This window comes from Trichechus manatus, unplaced genomic scaffold (genome assembly GCF_000243295.1).
Source record: "Trichechus manatus latirostris isolate Lorelei unplaced genomic scaffold, TriManLat1.0 scaffold00081, whole genome shotgun sequence".
NCBI lineage: Eukaryota > Metazoa > Chordata > Mammalia > Sirenia > Trichechidae > Trichechus > Trichechus manatus.
Genome location: NW_004444017.1, coordinates 3,794,962 through 3,810,896, shown reverse-complemented (window position 1 = coordinate 3,810,896; position 15,935 = coordinate 3,794,962). Strand labels below are relative to the sequence as shown.

The 15,935-nt window shown below is 39.8% G+C and overlaps 1 protein-coding gene across 4 annotated transcripts in view; it reads right to left on the bottom strand.

Annotated features, from left to right (window-relative positions):
* The window catches only part of WNK1 (WNK lysine deficient protein kinase 1), a 173,028-nt gene extending 157,681 nt beyond the window's left edge, over positions 1-15,347 (bottom strand). For all 4 annotated transcript variants that reach the window (XM_004381200.2, XM_004381201.2, XM_023735695.1 and 1 more), the window contains exon 1: positions 13,923-15,347. In XM_004381200.2, the coding sequence (XP_004381257.1) occupies positions 13,923-14,687 (765 nt within the window). In that variant the 5' untranslated portion in view covers positions 14,688-15,347. The remainder of the gene's footprint in view (positions 1-13,922) is intronic.
* Positions 15,348-15,935: the final 588 nt, after the last annotated feature.

The window sequence follows — 15,935 nt, the reverse complement described above, 5'->3', positions numbered from 1 at the left end:
CAAATTATATGTTTGATAAAGGGCTTGTATTATGAAAAAAAAAAAAAAAAAAAAAAAAAAAAGATACGAATATGGACACTAAATTAGTTAACAAGTTTAAGGAGCTGCAACAGCCAGAAATTATTAAAAAATATTTACCAAATATTTCTATATATTTGCAGTAAAAACTGACTTCTATTATGCTCTTGGCAATAACTAAAGTACTCAAAGATTAAGAAATATAATTTCTGATCCAGACACGCTTGTACATAACAAAAGACTAGATAAAATTTTAAAGATATGGATACCTGAGGGGAAAAGGAGGGCTCAACAGTTAGGGGACACTGAACTCCTATTAAGGGTGATGGGAAATTTTGGAGACTGATAAAGGTGACCACTTAACAACAGGATGAACATAATTTAATGTCACGGAACTATACATGTGAAGGATATTGAAATAGCAAATGTTCTCTTACCTATTTACAATAAAAAATAATAGCACAACAACAACAACAAAAGGTACGGATAACAATTTTCACAAAAATCAGGTATTAAAAGCTCTACAAACAAAAAAGAAAAAACTTTAAAAACTCAAATTTCTGTGCTCAGCAACAGTAAAAGAATTATGGCTTACAAAGAGTACAAATGAAAGAAACCACAAAAAGGAAGGTGCTAAAGATATTTTTAAAAAGGAAGTAGTAAACTTAACTTACTGCAGTATCAGCTCTTTTACAGCATTTTATTTTAACACAATAGTCTAAGTCAGCAGTGGCCAACGGAATATAATATGAGACACATATGCAATTTTAAATTTTCTAGTAGCCACATTAAAAAAAGTAAAAAGAAACAGGTGAAATTAACAATGTATTTACCCAATATATACAAAACATTATTATTTCAACATGTAATCAATATTTTAAAAACTAAAATATTTTACATTCTTTTTCGTACTAAGTCTTCAAAATCCAGTGTGTATTTTACACACCCGTACCAAACCCGTTGCCGTTGACTCAATTCCGCTCATAGCGACTCTAAGAACACAGGAGAAGTGCCCCATAAGGTTTCCAAGGTTGTAAACCTTTGCAGAAGCAGGCTGCCACATCTTCCTCCCACAGAGCAACAGGTGGGTTTGAACTGCCAACCTTTTGGTTAGCACCCAAGCACTTTAACCACTGCACCACGAGGACTTCTCTTTGTATTAATAGGGAATGATTTGGGATGTGTGTGGAGAAAAAACCCTCCTCCATTATTACAATCTTCTCGTACAACTACAAAGTAACAAAATTCAGGGCAGTTAATATCTCCTGTTTTCCTCTGCAATCAAAAAGCTGCATCATACCCTCAAATGCAGCAGCACAAAGAATGTAAAAACACAAACAGTAATTTAAAAGGATACTGCTGCCAGAGGAAAAGTGCTGGAACAGGAAGGGTTGGCAGCCCTGTAGGAAAAAGATGCTGGTGGGAACAGAGGCCTGGAGGAGTTAAGAAAATGGCTACATACAGGGGAATTGTGCAAATGTGTACATACAATTTAGGATGATAAGAGTTTCTCAGTCTTATAGAACCCGCTGTCGCTGAGTTGCTACTGATGCATGGTGACACTATAAGACAGTGTAGAACTGCCCCATACAGTTTCCTAGGCGGTAATCTTTACAGAAGCAGACTGCCAGGTCTTTTCTCCTGCGGAACCACTGGTGGGTTCAAACCGCTGACCTTTCGGTTAGCAACCAGGTGCTTAACCATTTAGTCACCAAGGCTTCTTAGTCTTAGAGAAAACAAAACAAAACACCAAGCCCACTGCTGTCTAGTTAAATTCTGACTCATAATGACCCTATAGGACAGAGAAGACCTGCCCCATAGGGATTCCGAGGTTGCAATCTTTATGGGAGAAAATCGGCAGGTCTTTTCTTCCGTGAAGTCACTGGTGGGTTTGAACCACTCACCTTTTGGTTAGCAGCTGAGTGCTTAAGCACTGCACCACCAGGGCTCCTAGTCTTAGAGAAGGGAGATATAAATATGGAAAAGGGCAAATCTATAATGAACTGTATGTTGTATTAGAATTGGAGGTATCAATGTAAACTCATGGCTTTCAATACAAAGAGGCAGATAGAAAAATAAATATAGATGCCTACACACATGCACAGACACACACAGACATCTCAGCTCTTCACTGAGAGAGCCTGGAAACAGCAATAACCCAGCATCCACTAGCACGCCTGGTCCCAGATCTTGTTTTCTAAATATCATTCTCCACTAAAAGGAACCAGGGCTCCTTTGAGAAAATGTCTGGTCCAGGGCTGGGGTGGGGAAAGAACAAGAGGAACCTGCAACATTTTGTGCAGAAAATAAGAATCTGATCAAACGTTATTAAGGACACAGGAGGCAGCTTGAAGGGGCTCCCACTGGCCAAATTTGGGACAACTGTTATATCTGAAATTATTTCACAGTAAACATTTTTTAAAAAGCATCCACCACATGAAGATAAGAGAAAAAATTATATCATGTAACATCTTGCTAAGTACTGGTTGTTGAAGAAGTCATCTTTATGCATGAGAGGCTAAGGACAAATGTTTAAAACATTAAACTAATAAGCTATACACACCGAGTACATACTCACTAAAGACTTGTGAAAGCCTCTAGCAGTGTTATTTATGGGTAGTATGGCAGTTTCACTTCTATTCTTGTAAGAGGAATAAAAAACTGTCAAGATTCTCATCACAGAAATCAAAGCTATGCTTTAGCCATAGGATGCTTACCAGCAAAATCACTACGGCCCTCCACTAATGTCCAAAAGGAAAAATCAGTGGAAACAAAGAAACTGGTACAATGCAACATAGACAATTTGTCCACCAAACATAAAAGCTAAACTAGCATCTTTAAGTAACAGGGTGCGTGGTTAGGCAGAACAAATATTTATGCTTAGAGACTGATATTGTTGTTGTATGCCATCGAGTTGATTCCAGCTCACAGCAACCCTAAAGGACAGGGCAGACGTGCCCCATAGGGTTTCCAGATCGCCAGGTCTTTTCTCCTACGGAGCTACTGGTGGAACTATCAACCTTTCGGTTAGCAGCTAAGTGCTTTACCGTTGCACCATCCGTGGTCTTTTTGTTGAGAGACTACCATTTAAAAATTGCTGTTGGCTTTTTTCGTCTAGGTAGAAAGAGCAATGTACCTAAAAGCCATCTTCTTCCTTCCACAAAGAACCACTTGAATGGCCCTTCTCAGTTACGTAAATGAGACAAATAGGTATCTCTAGCCCTGGAGAAAAGGTGTAGCAGGCTCTATTTCTGACTTGCTAAAAGCTTCCCAACCAATAGCATTAAATAGCACTGCACTAAGAGAGGATGTGTAGGAGTATGCAAAAAAGGCCAAAAGTCTTCCGGTAAGTAACTGAGACTCCAAGGCCTTCCCTTTAAAGTTTGCTATTAAAAGTTCTCTGACTGACCTTAAAGGCCTTGAATGATAACCACTGGCAGAAAAGTTTCCTCCACCCTTAACAGACACAATAAAGGGACGGATGAGAACCTAAACCTAGACTTGGAAATGAAAGAGGGAGGATGGTAGATGAAGCTGAAAACCCCTACTAACCCAGCTAATCTAACCACAGCAGGCATATTTTGAGAAATCTGCCATATTCTGAAGCATGTTTTCAGGTGATCTTGCGTGCCAAGTATAAATTAACCCTGGTGTAACAGAGTAAATGGGATTGACCTCAAAGAACTACTTTAATCTAAAGAACATCTAGAATGCAGGTCTATGAGATGATATGCTTATTAGTTAGTGCTGGTACAGACTTAAGATACTAGCTGGTATACCATGAACTGCCAGAAGAACAAACAAATCTGTCTTGGAAAAAGTACAGCCAGAATGCTCCTCAGAAGCAAGGATGGTGAGACTTCATCTCACATACTTTGTCCCTGGAGAAGGACATCATGCTTTGTGGAGTAGAAGGTAGCAAAAAAGAGGAAGATCCTCAAAGAGATGGATTGACACGGTGGCTGCAACAATGGGCTCAAGTATAACAACGATTGTGAGGATGGCGCAGGATCAGCCAATGTTTCATTCTGTTGTACACGGGGTCGCTATGAGTCAGAACCAACTCGATGGCGCCTAACAACAACTGGTAAAAAGGATCATATGCGTTATACTTAAATCATTTCTAAAACTGAAATTATCACGAATTCCAGAAATGCATATAAAATTAGTGACAAATCATGGCTTACCTTTGAAAAATACCACAGGAAAAAGAAAAAACCTTAACCTACAGTCTACGATCTTTTGTATCCTGATGCTAGCCATCAACAAATAATAAACAGTACCAGCCTTAAGGTACTTTCATTCAAATCAAATGCCCTAAATTAAATAACACAGCAGCAAGGTCTCCACGATGTCAGTTATCACATTAACACCTTACTTATCCAGACATCACTTAGTAGAAATACAATCAAAAACAAGAAAGCAAAAAGGCCTGAGCAACACAATACAATATGTTAAAGCTAATAACTTTTATGCATATCTATTCCTCTTGCTACCTGGAGAAGAAAACTTCAATTATCTGGAAATCTTACTGGAGGTGAGGCAACACCTTATTCCCATAACAACACTGAATAAACGTTCCAGAGGATACCAAAACATAATTACTTAATTTTAATGAGATTTCTATTGGAGCTCATACAAACAAAGAGGACCAAATTCTTCTCAATAGCATACATACTACTGTCAAAGAAAACAGTGAAAGAGAAGAAAAAAGAGATAACAAGGTTTTTAAAAAACAATTGTGAAAAAAGTATATTCATACTGTCAGTATCAAGAACTAACCTAACAAACCATCCTCAATCTCCAAAACAGCTAAAATTAAGTTTTACAGAAATTATACGATAATTAACACGTCAATCTATTCATACTACGTACTCCAATATCCTTAATTTTGCCTTCCTTATGAGTAAGAAACAGCATTGATACCTAATACTTTTAGGAATTTAGAAGTCCACTTAATTTTTACTATCACTGCTAAAACCTGAAAATGAACAATCTTTATAGATAGAAGTCATCTAGAAACCATTCACAAAAACCCCGTGAAACCAATGGCCATTCAATTTGTCTCTATTAGATGGAATTCTGATACACATCAACTGCTAAAAACAAGATTCCTTCCTTTAAATATTTAAGACTAAACAGAACACATAGTTTGCAATAACCAACATAAGTGGCATCTAAAAAACTCTAAACACATCAAAAAATGAAACAAATCTGCCATCCCCCTCCTACATATGTACAATGTTTAGCTAATAGGTCGTTTAAGTAGAGTTTTGTTTCATGAAGTGAAAGTATAAAAGGTATAAGAAGCTCAATGATAAATTGCAATTGCCAAACAGAGCAAAAGGACTTAGAATTGTACCTGGTGGTACAAATGGGAGGAGCCATGCTGATGCAGTGGTTAAAGTGCTCGGCTGCAAACAGAATGGTCAACAGTTCAAACCCACTAGCCAATCCATGGGAGAAAGATGTGGCAGTCTGCTTCCATAAAGACTTACAGCCTTGGAAACCCTATGGGGCAGTTCTACTCTATCCTATAGGGTTGCTATGAGTTGGAATCGAGTTGATGGACGGCAGTGGGTTTTTTTGTTTGTTTGGTGCAAAGGGTTAATGTGCTCAGCTGCTAACCAAAACGTTGGATGTTCGAGTCCAACCAGAGACACCTGGGAAGAAAGAACTGGTGGTCTAATTCTGAAAAATCAGCCACTGAAAACCCTTTGGAACACAGTTCTACTGTGACACACATAGAGTTGCCATGAGTCAAAACGGACTCGATGGTAACTGGGTTCTATTTTGCAGTAGATAGAACAAGGGCTCAGATACACTATATGATCTTAAACAGGTTATTAAACCTGAGTTAGGTTCCTCAAATATAAACATATAAGAAAATATCTTCCTTGTACTGTTGTTGCAAGGATTACAAATTATATGCCATGGGCAGAATATTGTGCCTGTCACAAAAAAGGCCTCTTGGCAGGTAACTGTTAATAATAATTATTAATACCATTCCAAATTAATGGGCAAAGAATAGTTTGCAAACACTAAGGATAAAGCCTGAAGAAAGTAATACAGTATTTAGGCTTTTTGCTGTTGAAAAGTCCATTCTGATGACATCCAAGAAACGATAATGCAGAACCTTCTTTCTAATGGAATTTTACTTGAATTTGGGCTGTTTCCTCAAGTGACACAGAGAAGGTAGTTAATTTCACACTTATAAAATATATATCACCATACTAGCACACAAATGTAGCATGAATGCCAGAGATTACAGGAGAGAAAACTGCTGAACAATCAGTACATTTCTCCAAACTCATTACTGCTTATGTGAGGATCCTGGAAATGAGTGGACAAATGGCATGAAGTATGAAAACTTAGTTCGGCTGAATTTAACTATCCACAAAGAATAATCAAAACTGAAATAGTAACTGACTTAGGACCAACTCTTACAATAGACACTAAGGCAGAGAAAGCATATGAAATACTATAGTTCAATACTTCAACTTTTAAAGACCTTTCCTTGCTCATCTAACCATCTCATCCTTGATAGCTCTTTCTACTCATCCAGTCTTCCTTGCACCATATTCATTCAAACTTGTCAAAATAAACGGCTTACACTTATTGTCTCTACTTGCTGACCTTCCTCAGCCACTCCTTAAACTCACTGCAAATTTTCCACTCTTCAGAAACTACAACATTACCAAATATCTGGAGCAAATACGACTTAATGTTAACTTCTGTTAATTTTGTATGTATATATGAGTTTGTGATAGCAGTCTCTTTGCACTTATATATGTCTTCTGCAAAAAAAAAAAAAAAAAAATAAAATTTTATTAATAGAGGATACATTTTAAAAATATATATTAAAATATTACAAAAGTACCACTGTATACAGTATTTTAAAAGAGTGAACTTCATGGTATCTGAATTATATCTCAATAAAGCTGTTATTAAAACACACACACACAACTCAACCCAAGATCATCTAGATACAGGACGTTCCAATAGAACTTCATGCAATGATGGAAATGTTGTATATTTGCACTGTCCAATGTGGTAGCCACACGTGGCTACTGAACACTTGAAACATGGCTAGTATAACTGAGGGACTGAATTTTTTATATTTTATTTTGTTTTAATTAATTTAAATTTAAATAGCTACATGGATATTGAATAGTGCAGAATCCTAGGACATTACCAACAGTTTACATCTAATTATGGCGCCTTCCCTTATTCGACCCTTCCCTTTCGCTTAGGTAATCCTAATTTTATTAATGATGTCTTAATAGTCTAATGCAATAAACAATTTCAACAGCCTTACTAATCTCTCCACTTCCCTTCTACTCCTCAAATTCATTCTCCACAATTACTACCATGCAAATTGGAAATTTTATTCCCTTGGTATGCAATACCACCACTCTCCTAGTTTTCTATTTAGTTTAATCCCTGGGCTCTTGCTCTTTTTCCTTGCCTACCCATTAATTATTTCTATTTTACCCTAGGACCATTATATTCTCTCTCTCTCTCATCCACCTGTCCCTGGATGATCTCATCTACTTCCATTATTTCAACTACAACTAATATCAATATTTGGGGATCATCAGCTTTTATCTCTACCTCAGATCTATTCTTTGAGCTTCAGTAATATATCCAATTATCTATTCAATTTCTTCCTGGAGATTTTACAAATACCTCAAATGCAACATGTCAAACTGAATACATCTCTATACCACTACCTCAAAAACACCTACTTTTTTCTCTCCCTCAGTTGATAATACCACCATCCATCACTACCTCCCTAATCCATATTTCATTTTTCCTACAAATGCCAATTAATCACTAAATCATGCACATTTTATCTCCTAAATATATTTTAAGATTCCATCTCCACCATTACCACCCTAGTTCACACCCTAAAAAAATCTCTTATCCACACAACTTAACAGTCTAACTAATCCCTACAGTTCCCTTCTGTTGCTGGTTGACTTTTAGTAGGTTCTGACTCATGGCAACCTTATATACAACAGAAAAAAACATTGTCTCATCCTGTGCCACCTTCATCGTCACTTTTATGCTTGAGTTCATTGTTGCAGCAACTGTGTACTGAGTGTCTCCCAACCAAGAGGGCTCATCTTACAGCAAATTCTGTTGGGATCCATAGGGTTTTCATTGGCCAGTTTTCAAAAGCAGATCCCTAGGCCCTTCTTCCTAGTCTGTTTTAGTCTGAAAGCTCCAATGAAACCTGTGCACCATGGGTGACCCTACTGGTATCTGAAATACCAGTTGCATAGCCTCCAGCATCATAGCAACATGCAAGTCACCACAATTACTACTATGCAAATCTGACCAGTTAATTTCCCTGCCTAAAGCTCTTCAATTAATCTCCACTGTCTACAGCCTGAGTGCAGTGGGGGAAGGGTGAAGAGTTCAAAGAGCATTTTAAAATGATAATGATGTCTTTTGCGTTTCCCAAATTTACCTTAATCCACAAAGACCTATCAACCTGAACAAAGATATATCCACATAGAGATGGATATATCAGGTTATTGAACTCAAAACCACTAGCCAAGATTACCTCCTTGTGGTTATCCCAAGCAATGTGTTTACCTTTATCTATTAATAGAGAGAATACGCCTACCAATAATTATTTGATTAGTTTTATCTTCTATTGTTTGGTTTATTCATTAGTCTGTGGATACACACAAGGATAAAGTAACCAAAAAAAGATTGAGAAGTTAAACCTCGGCTGCACAAAAGGCATCTACAAAAATAATATTGTGGTTTTTCTTAACCTGGATATAATGATTGCCCCAAGCAGATTTCAAAACACTAAATCATTCTTCAATTCCTGGGAAAACTGTATTTGCTTGTGATGACTAAAAGCTTATCTTAAGGTTCTTTTCTAAAAAATCATTAAGCACATTCATTTAGCATAGTAGATTTAATAACATGGCAATTTTGTAAATACCAAGATGCAAGTCACAACACTAAAAGTAAATATTTTAAGTAACCTCATCTGAAAACCTAAATTAACACAAATTAAAACGGAGCTATTATATGATCAGTTAAGTCAAGTCAACCACAAAACCAAGCAAATTACTGAGTGTTCTTCTCTAGAGTTATCAATAACCAATCTTTTTTAAAACCTTACAAAATTAAGCCTGCCACTTCTCAAAGGCACAATCCTCTTCCAAATAAAAAAATACTCTTAAGAAGAGCTTCTAGCAATTTGTCTTCAGTCTGAAAATTGTCCCCCTTTTAAGATATGATAAAATTCCTAAATTAACCAAGCAGAAAGCTCCTAAAACCCAACTTTAGCTAAGAAGTTTAAAATATTCAACTTGTAACAAGCTGACAATTTACGGCATTCAAGATGGCTTTTTCAAAGTACCTTTTCTTATAATATTCTATTAAACCACAGATGAATCTACAAATACAACATTAGAGAATCTGTTGTAGACATGTGGAAATGCAAGCAGTATGGATGAAACAACCCGAGATCTGCAACTATTTAACTTAGTAACAGGAAAAATTAAAAAATGACATTTATTAAAGTATATTGAGCACCGATTTACATCTTCAAATGACTCAAAAACTAGTGAAATCTACAAACCATGTAAACAACTTCAATTCAATTTGATAAATACTATAAGAAGTATATATGGAATCCACCAAAAGGGAAAATACTTTCCAGGTACGTGAAAAGGAGATGAGATAAAGATTTAAATAAATTCTGGAAACAAGTAATTCAGTAACACTGGCATTTGGGAAAATGACAGGTCATGGAGTTAGAAAGTTAGGCAGAAGTCAGTTAAAGCTAAGGAATTTGAAACCACCAATGACACCATGTTCAAGTTCAAAGTTCAATGTTCCTCCTATGAGAATGGCAACAGTAAGAGTTTTGTGACATGATTTTTCAAACACAAATGTAAACAAAAATCTTCATAGATGCCCTCAAAAGGAATGCCTAAAAAGGATGCTGTATCACAGTTAATATTTATGTGCCAGTCCCTGCCCTAAGTGCTTTATATATATTAATTCATTTAATCATCACAACAATATAAAGTATGCCTATTTTATAGACAGGAAACTATAGCACAGAAATTGCCCAAGATGAAACAATTATGTAGCTAAGCCAGGATTTGAATCCAAGCAGTCTAGTTTTTAACTACTATGTTATACTATAATGCCCTCTTTAAGCCTAAATTCAGGTCATGCTGAGTTTCACCTATTCCTGCAGATCAGATTGGGCCTATCTTTAATTAAAGGACAGGCACAGCAAAGATTAATAATTGTAATTATTAATGAATTTTTTCATGGTATGCTAACATTTTCAGAAGTTATACTGACCATAACCACTCTTGTTGCTTTTTACAGCTTTATCTAAAAGTTAAAAAGTTATCCAAAAACTCAAACGATGGGTTTAGGATGATTTCTGAAAATGAGAGCCTGTTTTTACTTGAATGTTTCCATAGGGATTAACTAGGGTGACTATCAAATGACCAGGATCTTGCACTAGAATCTGAATGTCAAGAAATGAACTCAGTCACAGTGCAATAAAAGATTCCCATTTGTTTTACTCAAAACAACCACTCTTTACAAGTTCTTACACTAAGAACAACCGTGGTACAAAAGGTCAGAAAAAAGGTAAGTAAGAGAAAATGAAAACATTATCAAAACCCCTGAGACTAAGTAGGACGATATAATTTTAAAAAACAACAAAAAACAACTTAAACATAATTCTCAATTCCTATACAACTTAACTTCTTACAGCAATAAATATGCTGTATATATATTTTAAATATATATAAATTTTATATATATATTTTAAATCAAATCTTACCTAATTAAAGTCATCCTGCCTCTAATTCTATTCTGTCCTGTTTATAATGAACAAAACATTATTTCAAACAAGTTACGAATCGAACAATGTACACTCAAGCAAAAGTCCAGCAGTAACATTTCTGCCCAAGGCAAATGAGGATTAAAATTAAGTCACAGTATTTCCCTAATAAAACCAGGTAAAGAAATCTGCCTTCTTACTTAAAACAACTCAGTTATCAATTAAGATTTGTGGTATCAAATTATTACCTAGGTATTATTTATTAAAAATTGATGCTTATTTGAATAGACAGCTATGCAAACTGATTCTAAAAATAAACTTGACAGAAAGGAGTTTGATTTGTACTCCACACTGACCTATCCCTAATCCCAAAAAGCCTATTTATTTCATTTAAAGTAATAAAACCAATAACCAAAACAGAAGCCTGAAATTTGTCACTGTTACAGGATTGTATTTCTCCAGAAATCTGACCTTTACTTCCACACCAAAATAGTAATGCTTCATTTGAAACTTACTAATTAGCCTGGACTTCAAATACTGGACTTCTGCTGGATTTCAAATACTTTAACATGTCCCAAACTATTAGGTCCTAACCAGTTTAAGTTCTGTTCTTTACAAACCTAAGCAAGTCATTTACCTGGTCTATGAGTTTCAAGTTCCTCATCTATCAAATAAGTGGTTGAACAGGATAATCTAAGACTTCTAGGCTTTAATACACTAAGATTGTTAAGTCAACAACTGAACACAATATTTTGTCCTGTCTTGTACAGAAAAAATATGTATATTACAAGTATACATTTAGCAAAAAAGGTTTTCCTTTCTTCCCACTACTTCAGTAATCCCTTAGTTTGCCCTTCAATTTGGACCTAAAGACGCGCAAAGACTTTATTAGGCGAGTATTGTAAATATCACGGGTTTAAAAAAAAAGAAAAAAAAACTGCCCCAACTACTGTTATAAAGGATCCTTGGATTAGGACATATACATTTTAAAAATTAAAATGAAAAACTGCTGGAGCAAGGTCAAGTGACATATGCAAGCTTCTTCATTAAAGCAGGGTAACACTCAATGAGCTAGGACTCACTTTGCTCTGCAACCAAATTCTGAATTGTAGTTTAAATATACTATGCAAGGTCAGAATTTCCTTGATCATGCCCATGCCTAGACAGAGAACTAAAAATCCAAAAAGTCATGAGTTATAAGAAAAAATGAGAACTCAGTCAAAGCTTATTGTGACATTAGACAAAACTGAGTTTTTTTCCACTGTATCATTAGTTCCAAGATAACAAACTATCAAAAAAATTCCAGATGACAAAGGAATACACACAAATTACATTCTGAGAAGTCTTAAAAGTGAAACTAACAAAACGAATCCATAAAGTGCTCAACATCTACTTAGGTCTAGTTTTAAGAGACTAAGATAACAAATTAAGGGGAAAAAACTGTCAAAAAGCACCTACTCAAGTATGAAATTATAACACAAGAATAAAATTCCAAGATCAGTAGCCATAACCTTTGGTACAAAAAAGAAACAGAATAAGAGACTCTTGTAAACTAAGTTTTTGCCTGTAAACCATAAGGAATCAGACCCAAGTTTTGGTATGACTGACCATCAGGTTTGGGACCATTAGGAATAATGTTATAGTTAGACAAGTTATTTTAAAAAAAGGTCTGCCACCTTTCCAACTCTAAACCACTATAAAATTAATGGGTAGCTTTTATTTCACAATGGCTTAGAAGCTCTATGTAACTAACTCTAACACTTAAGAATTTATTATATCCCTAAAGAACTTGTCAGTTTTAAAGTTTACTTCCACACGCTGTGTTCATTTCCTTTCACATTAGATATGGCCTTGGTCATTTGGAAGCCGACATACAAAGGATTAAGTGTTAACATTTTAGTTCATGGATGAAATAAGTCCCCAGATCATTCAGTTACATTCACATCCTATTTCAGCGTGGTCCATTTTCTTGGCAAAAAGAAAAGCATTTTTCATGTAGAGTGGTAGCTCACTTTCTCATTCAGTACAAGTCTCCTCCCAACAGCCTATGCTCACTTCCTGGTGAGGGCAACATTCAATCAAGCTGCTACTGGTCAAGCAAGTATCCCAAATTCAGCTGTTTAAATCTACAATATACTTTGTCAACTAGAATGACACACCATTATTTACACCATGAAAACCTCCCTGAAAGGTTAAAAAAGGAAGCATTGTGACTCCTTTCAACTCTTGGGAAAGTTTAGCTTAAACATCTTTTACAACAAGATTAAGACAGTGATGATGACATATAGCTCTCAAAGTACTTACACAATTTTACATGGGCACTTTTACTATTCACTGCATAGTGAATGTGCTGAAGACATGTTAGTTTGAATAAGCAGTGTCAGATCACTGCTAACTACCATAAGTCTTACGTATCATTAGGTGGAACAATTAACACTGACTGTACCTTACTAGTAGTCCCAAAGCATCCAAAAGGGCAAGAGAAGAAAAACTCTTTAAATATGTATGTGTGTGTGTGTATACATATAATTCTTTTATATTAAATGCCTGTACAACAACCAACTAAGATATACCCAAAGGAAGGTAATTCATGCCTTATTTTTAAAAGAACAGCCTAACCTCAGAGATGGAACACGCATCTAACATACCAGGCAGCTCGTAACTGCAGAGCCTGTGAGGAGACTGGAATGCAAAAAGCAAGAAGGGCCGGTACCGTCCTAATTCAAATACTTCCCGACTAACTCCAAGTTTCCTGCCGGACACTAAAACAGTAACAAGTAGACAATACGTTTGTACTAGGATGACTTTCACCACCCCCTCACTAGTAGCAAACCCCTTTGGGTACCAATCACTCTTATCCTATTCAAATACCTAGTTACATGCTCCACATCCTCCTCACTTCAACCACTCAAAAGTTGGCTTCCCTCACTCAACTCACTCACTCACTCACTCAGGGTGAAGAGTTGGAGAATGACATGTAAACGGCAAATTCGAGAAACTGGCTTAACCCAGCCACATTCGGGATCCAAACTACCCCAAAATAAAGAAGTAGGCGGGGCTTTACCTGCAGTTCACACCAGGCGACTTCCACAGTGGTTTCAGTGTCCAGACCTTTGTAAACAGTCTTAAAGGAGCCTCTGCCAATTTCGATGTCAAACTTCAGAAAGCGGCCATCATTGGACATCCCCACCGCCTTGGTCTCCAGCTCTTCTATATCATCCTGTTGTTGGCTGCGCTCCTCTGGCGGTTCCCGGGCGCTGCCGCCGCCGCCGCCGCTGCCACTTCTCCCTGACGGAGGCTCCTCTTTGCTCCCCACCTGGTTGGGCTGGGAGGCTGGGCGGTCTTTGCTCGTCGTGCTGGGGGCAGTCGCGGCAGCGGGGCCCGCGACGGCTGGTCCCCCGGGGGCAGCCGCGGCTGGAGGCTGCTGGGCGACCTGGGAAGCAACGGCGGCGGTCAAGGTCTCCTCCCGAGGGGGCTCTGGTGGAGCACTCTGCGGAACAACCGCGGGGACGCTGGGCTGGGCAAGAGAGAGCGGGAGGCCAGGCAGTTCCAACGCCGTGGCATTGGAGTCGCAGATGACGCTCCGGCGGAAGAAGCGGTGCTCCGTGGTGGTGGTGGTCGCCGCCGCCCCACGGCTGTCCTTGTCCATAGTGTGGCGGCGACGCCGGTATTCCTCAGTCCTCCCAGTGCCAGCGTCGGTGCCCGCAGCGCCCAGTTTCTCCCCCACGGAGGAATCAGAGCTGGAACCATTCTTGTGGGCAGGCGCCGGCGGCGAGAGGAACAGGGAGCTCGGAGTACTGCTCTGCTTGTCTGCGGCGCCCCCAGACATGGTGGGTCCACTGAAGTGAGGCGAACGGGCTCGAATTTGTGAATGAAAAGGAGGATGGAGGGCCGACCCGGCGGAGTGGTGAAGGTCTGCAGAGCCCCGCTACTCCGGCTCCTCCTCCCGGAGGGTTAGACCCGACCCGGACTGCTCCTCACTCAGCACTGACAAGCCACCCTGGAGGAGAAGCGGGACTCTGGGCCCAGTTGCGGCGGCTGCTGACACCGAGGCTGCTGCGGCTCACAAGGCGGACTCGTCGGCCGGCGATTCAGGAGTTGAGCCACGAGGGTTAGCGCCTCACGGTCCGCATCCATCCTGCGGCGACGGTCGGCCAGGAAGGCTGTAGCAGCAGAAGCGCCGCAGTCATTAGGGGCAGGGCAAGGAGCCGGCACCGAGTCGAAGCGGATGCGGCAGATGCGGCGACGGCTCCAGCTCCCCACCGCCGCCGCTTCCGAGCTGGGCAGCCTAGGCCCTGAGGGCGGCGGCAGAGCAAGGAAGGGACGAGCACAGCCTCCCCGGCGGTGGCAGCTCCAGGGCAAAAGAGAGTGGGAGGGGCTGGGAAAGGCCGGGGTCCGAGGGCTCCGGGTCAGTCAGTCGCCTCCTCCTACACGCGCCCCCGAGGGGGACCAGTCTCACAGTACGCCCATCGCCCAGAAAGGAAGGGCCAAAGCCTTGAAGCCTCGGTGCCTGAGGAACGGCCCCCCCTTCCCCGAGGCCTCCCCGCCCGCCCCGGGCCTGGCAAACCCTCGTCTCCTCCCGGGCCGGTGCCGGGGGCTGACGGAGGGAGGGAACCGTGGGGAGGGGAGGGCCGCTCACCGCGGGGCCCGAGCTCCGCTGCTTCTCAGTGCCGAGAGAAGAGGAGACCGAGAGGACTGGGTGAAAGGGGACAGGGAGAGAAAAGAGTAGTCACCCCCACCAGGCGCCTTCAGTCACCGAAGATGGGGGTGCGGAGTGGCAGAGTGAGAAGAGCTGCGTCCGCCCGGGAAACTCTCCGCGCTAAATGGCGCCGGGAGTCTGAAGCCTCCACACAGCCCGCTCGGACCCCGCCCCCCGCCGCCCGGGGCAGCCCCACCCCCACCCCCACCTCACTGTCCGAACTCTCGCGCAGGCGTGCCAGTACTGAGGCTCCCTGGGACTTGTAGTTTATGAATTCGAGGACTGAACGAGACTGAGGAGGAAGGAGCCTACGACTTCCGTGATGCCCTGCGGTTGTTTCAGGCTGATGCCTCATAGGAGTTGTAGTTTTCTTTGGAA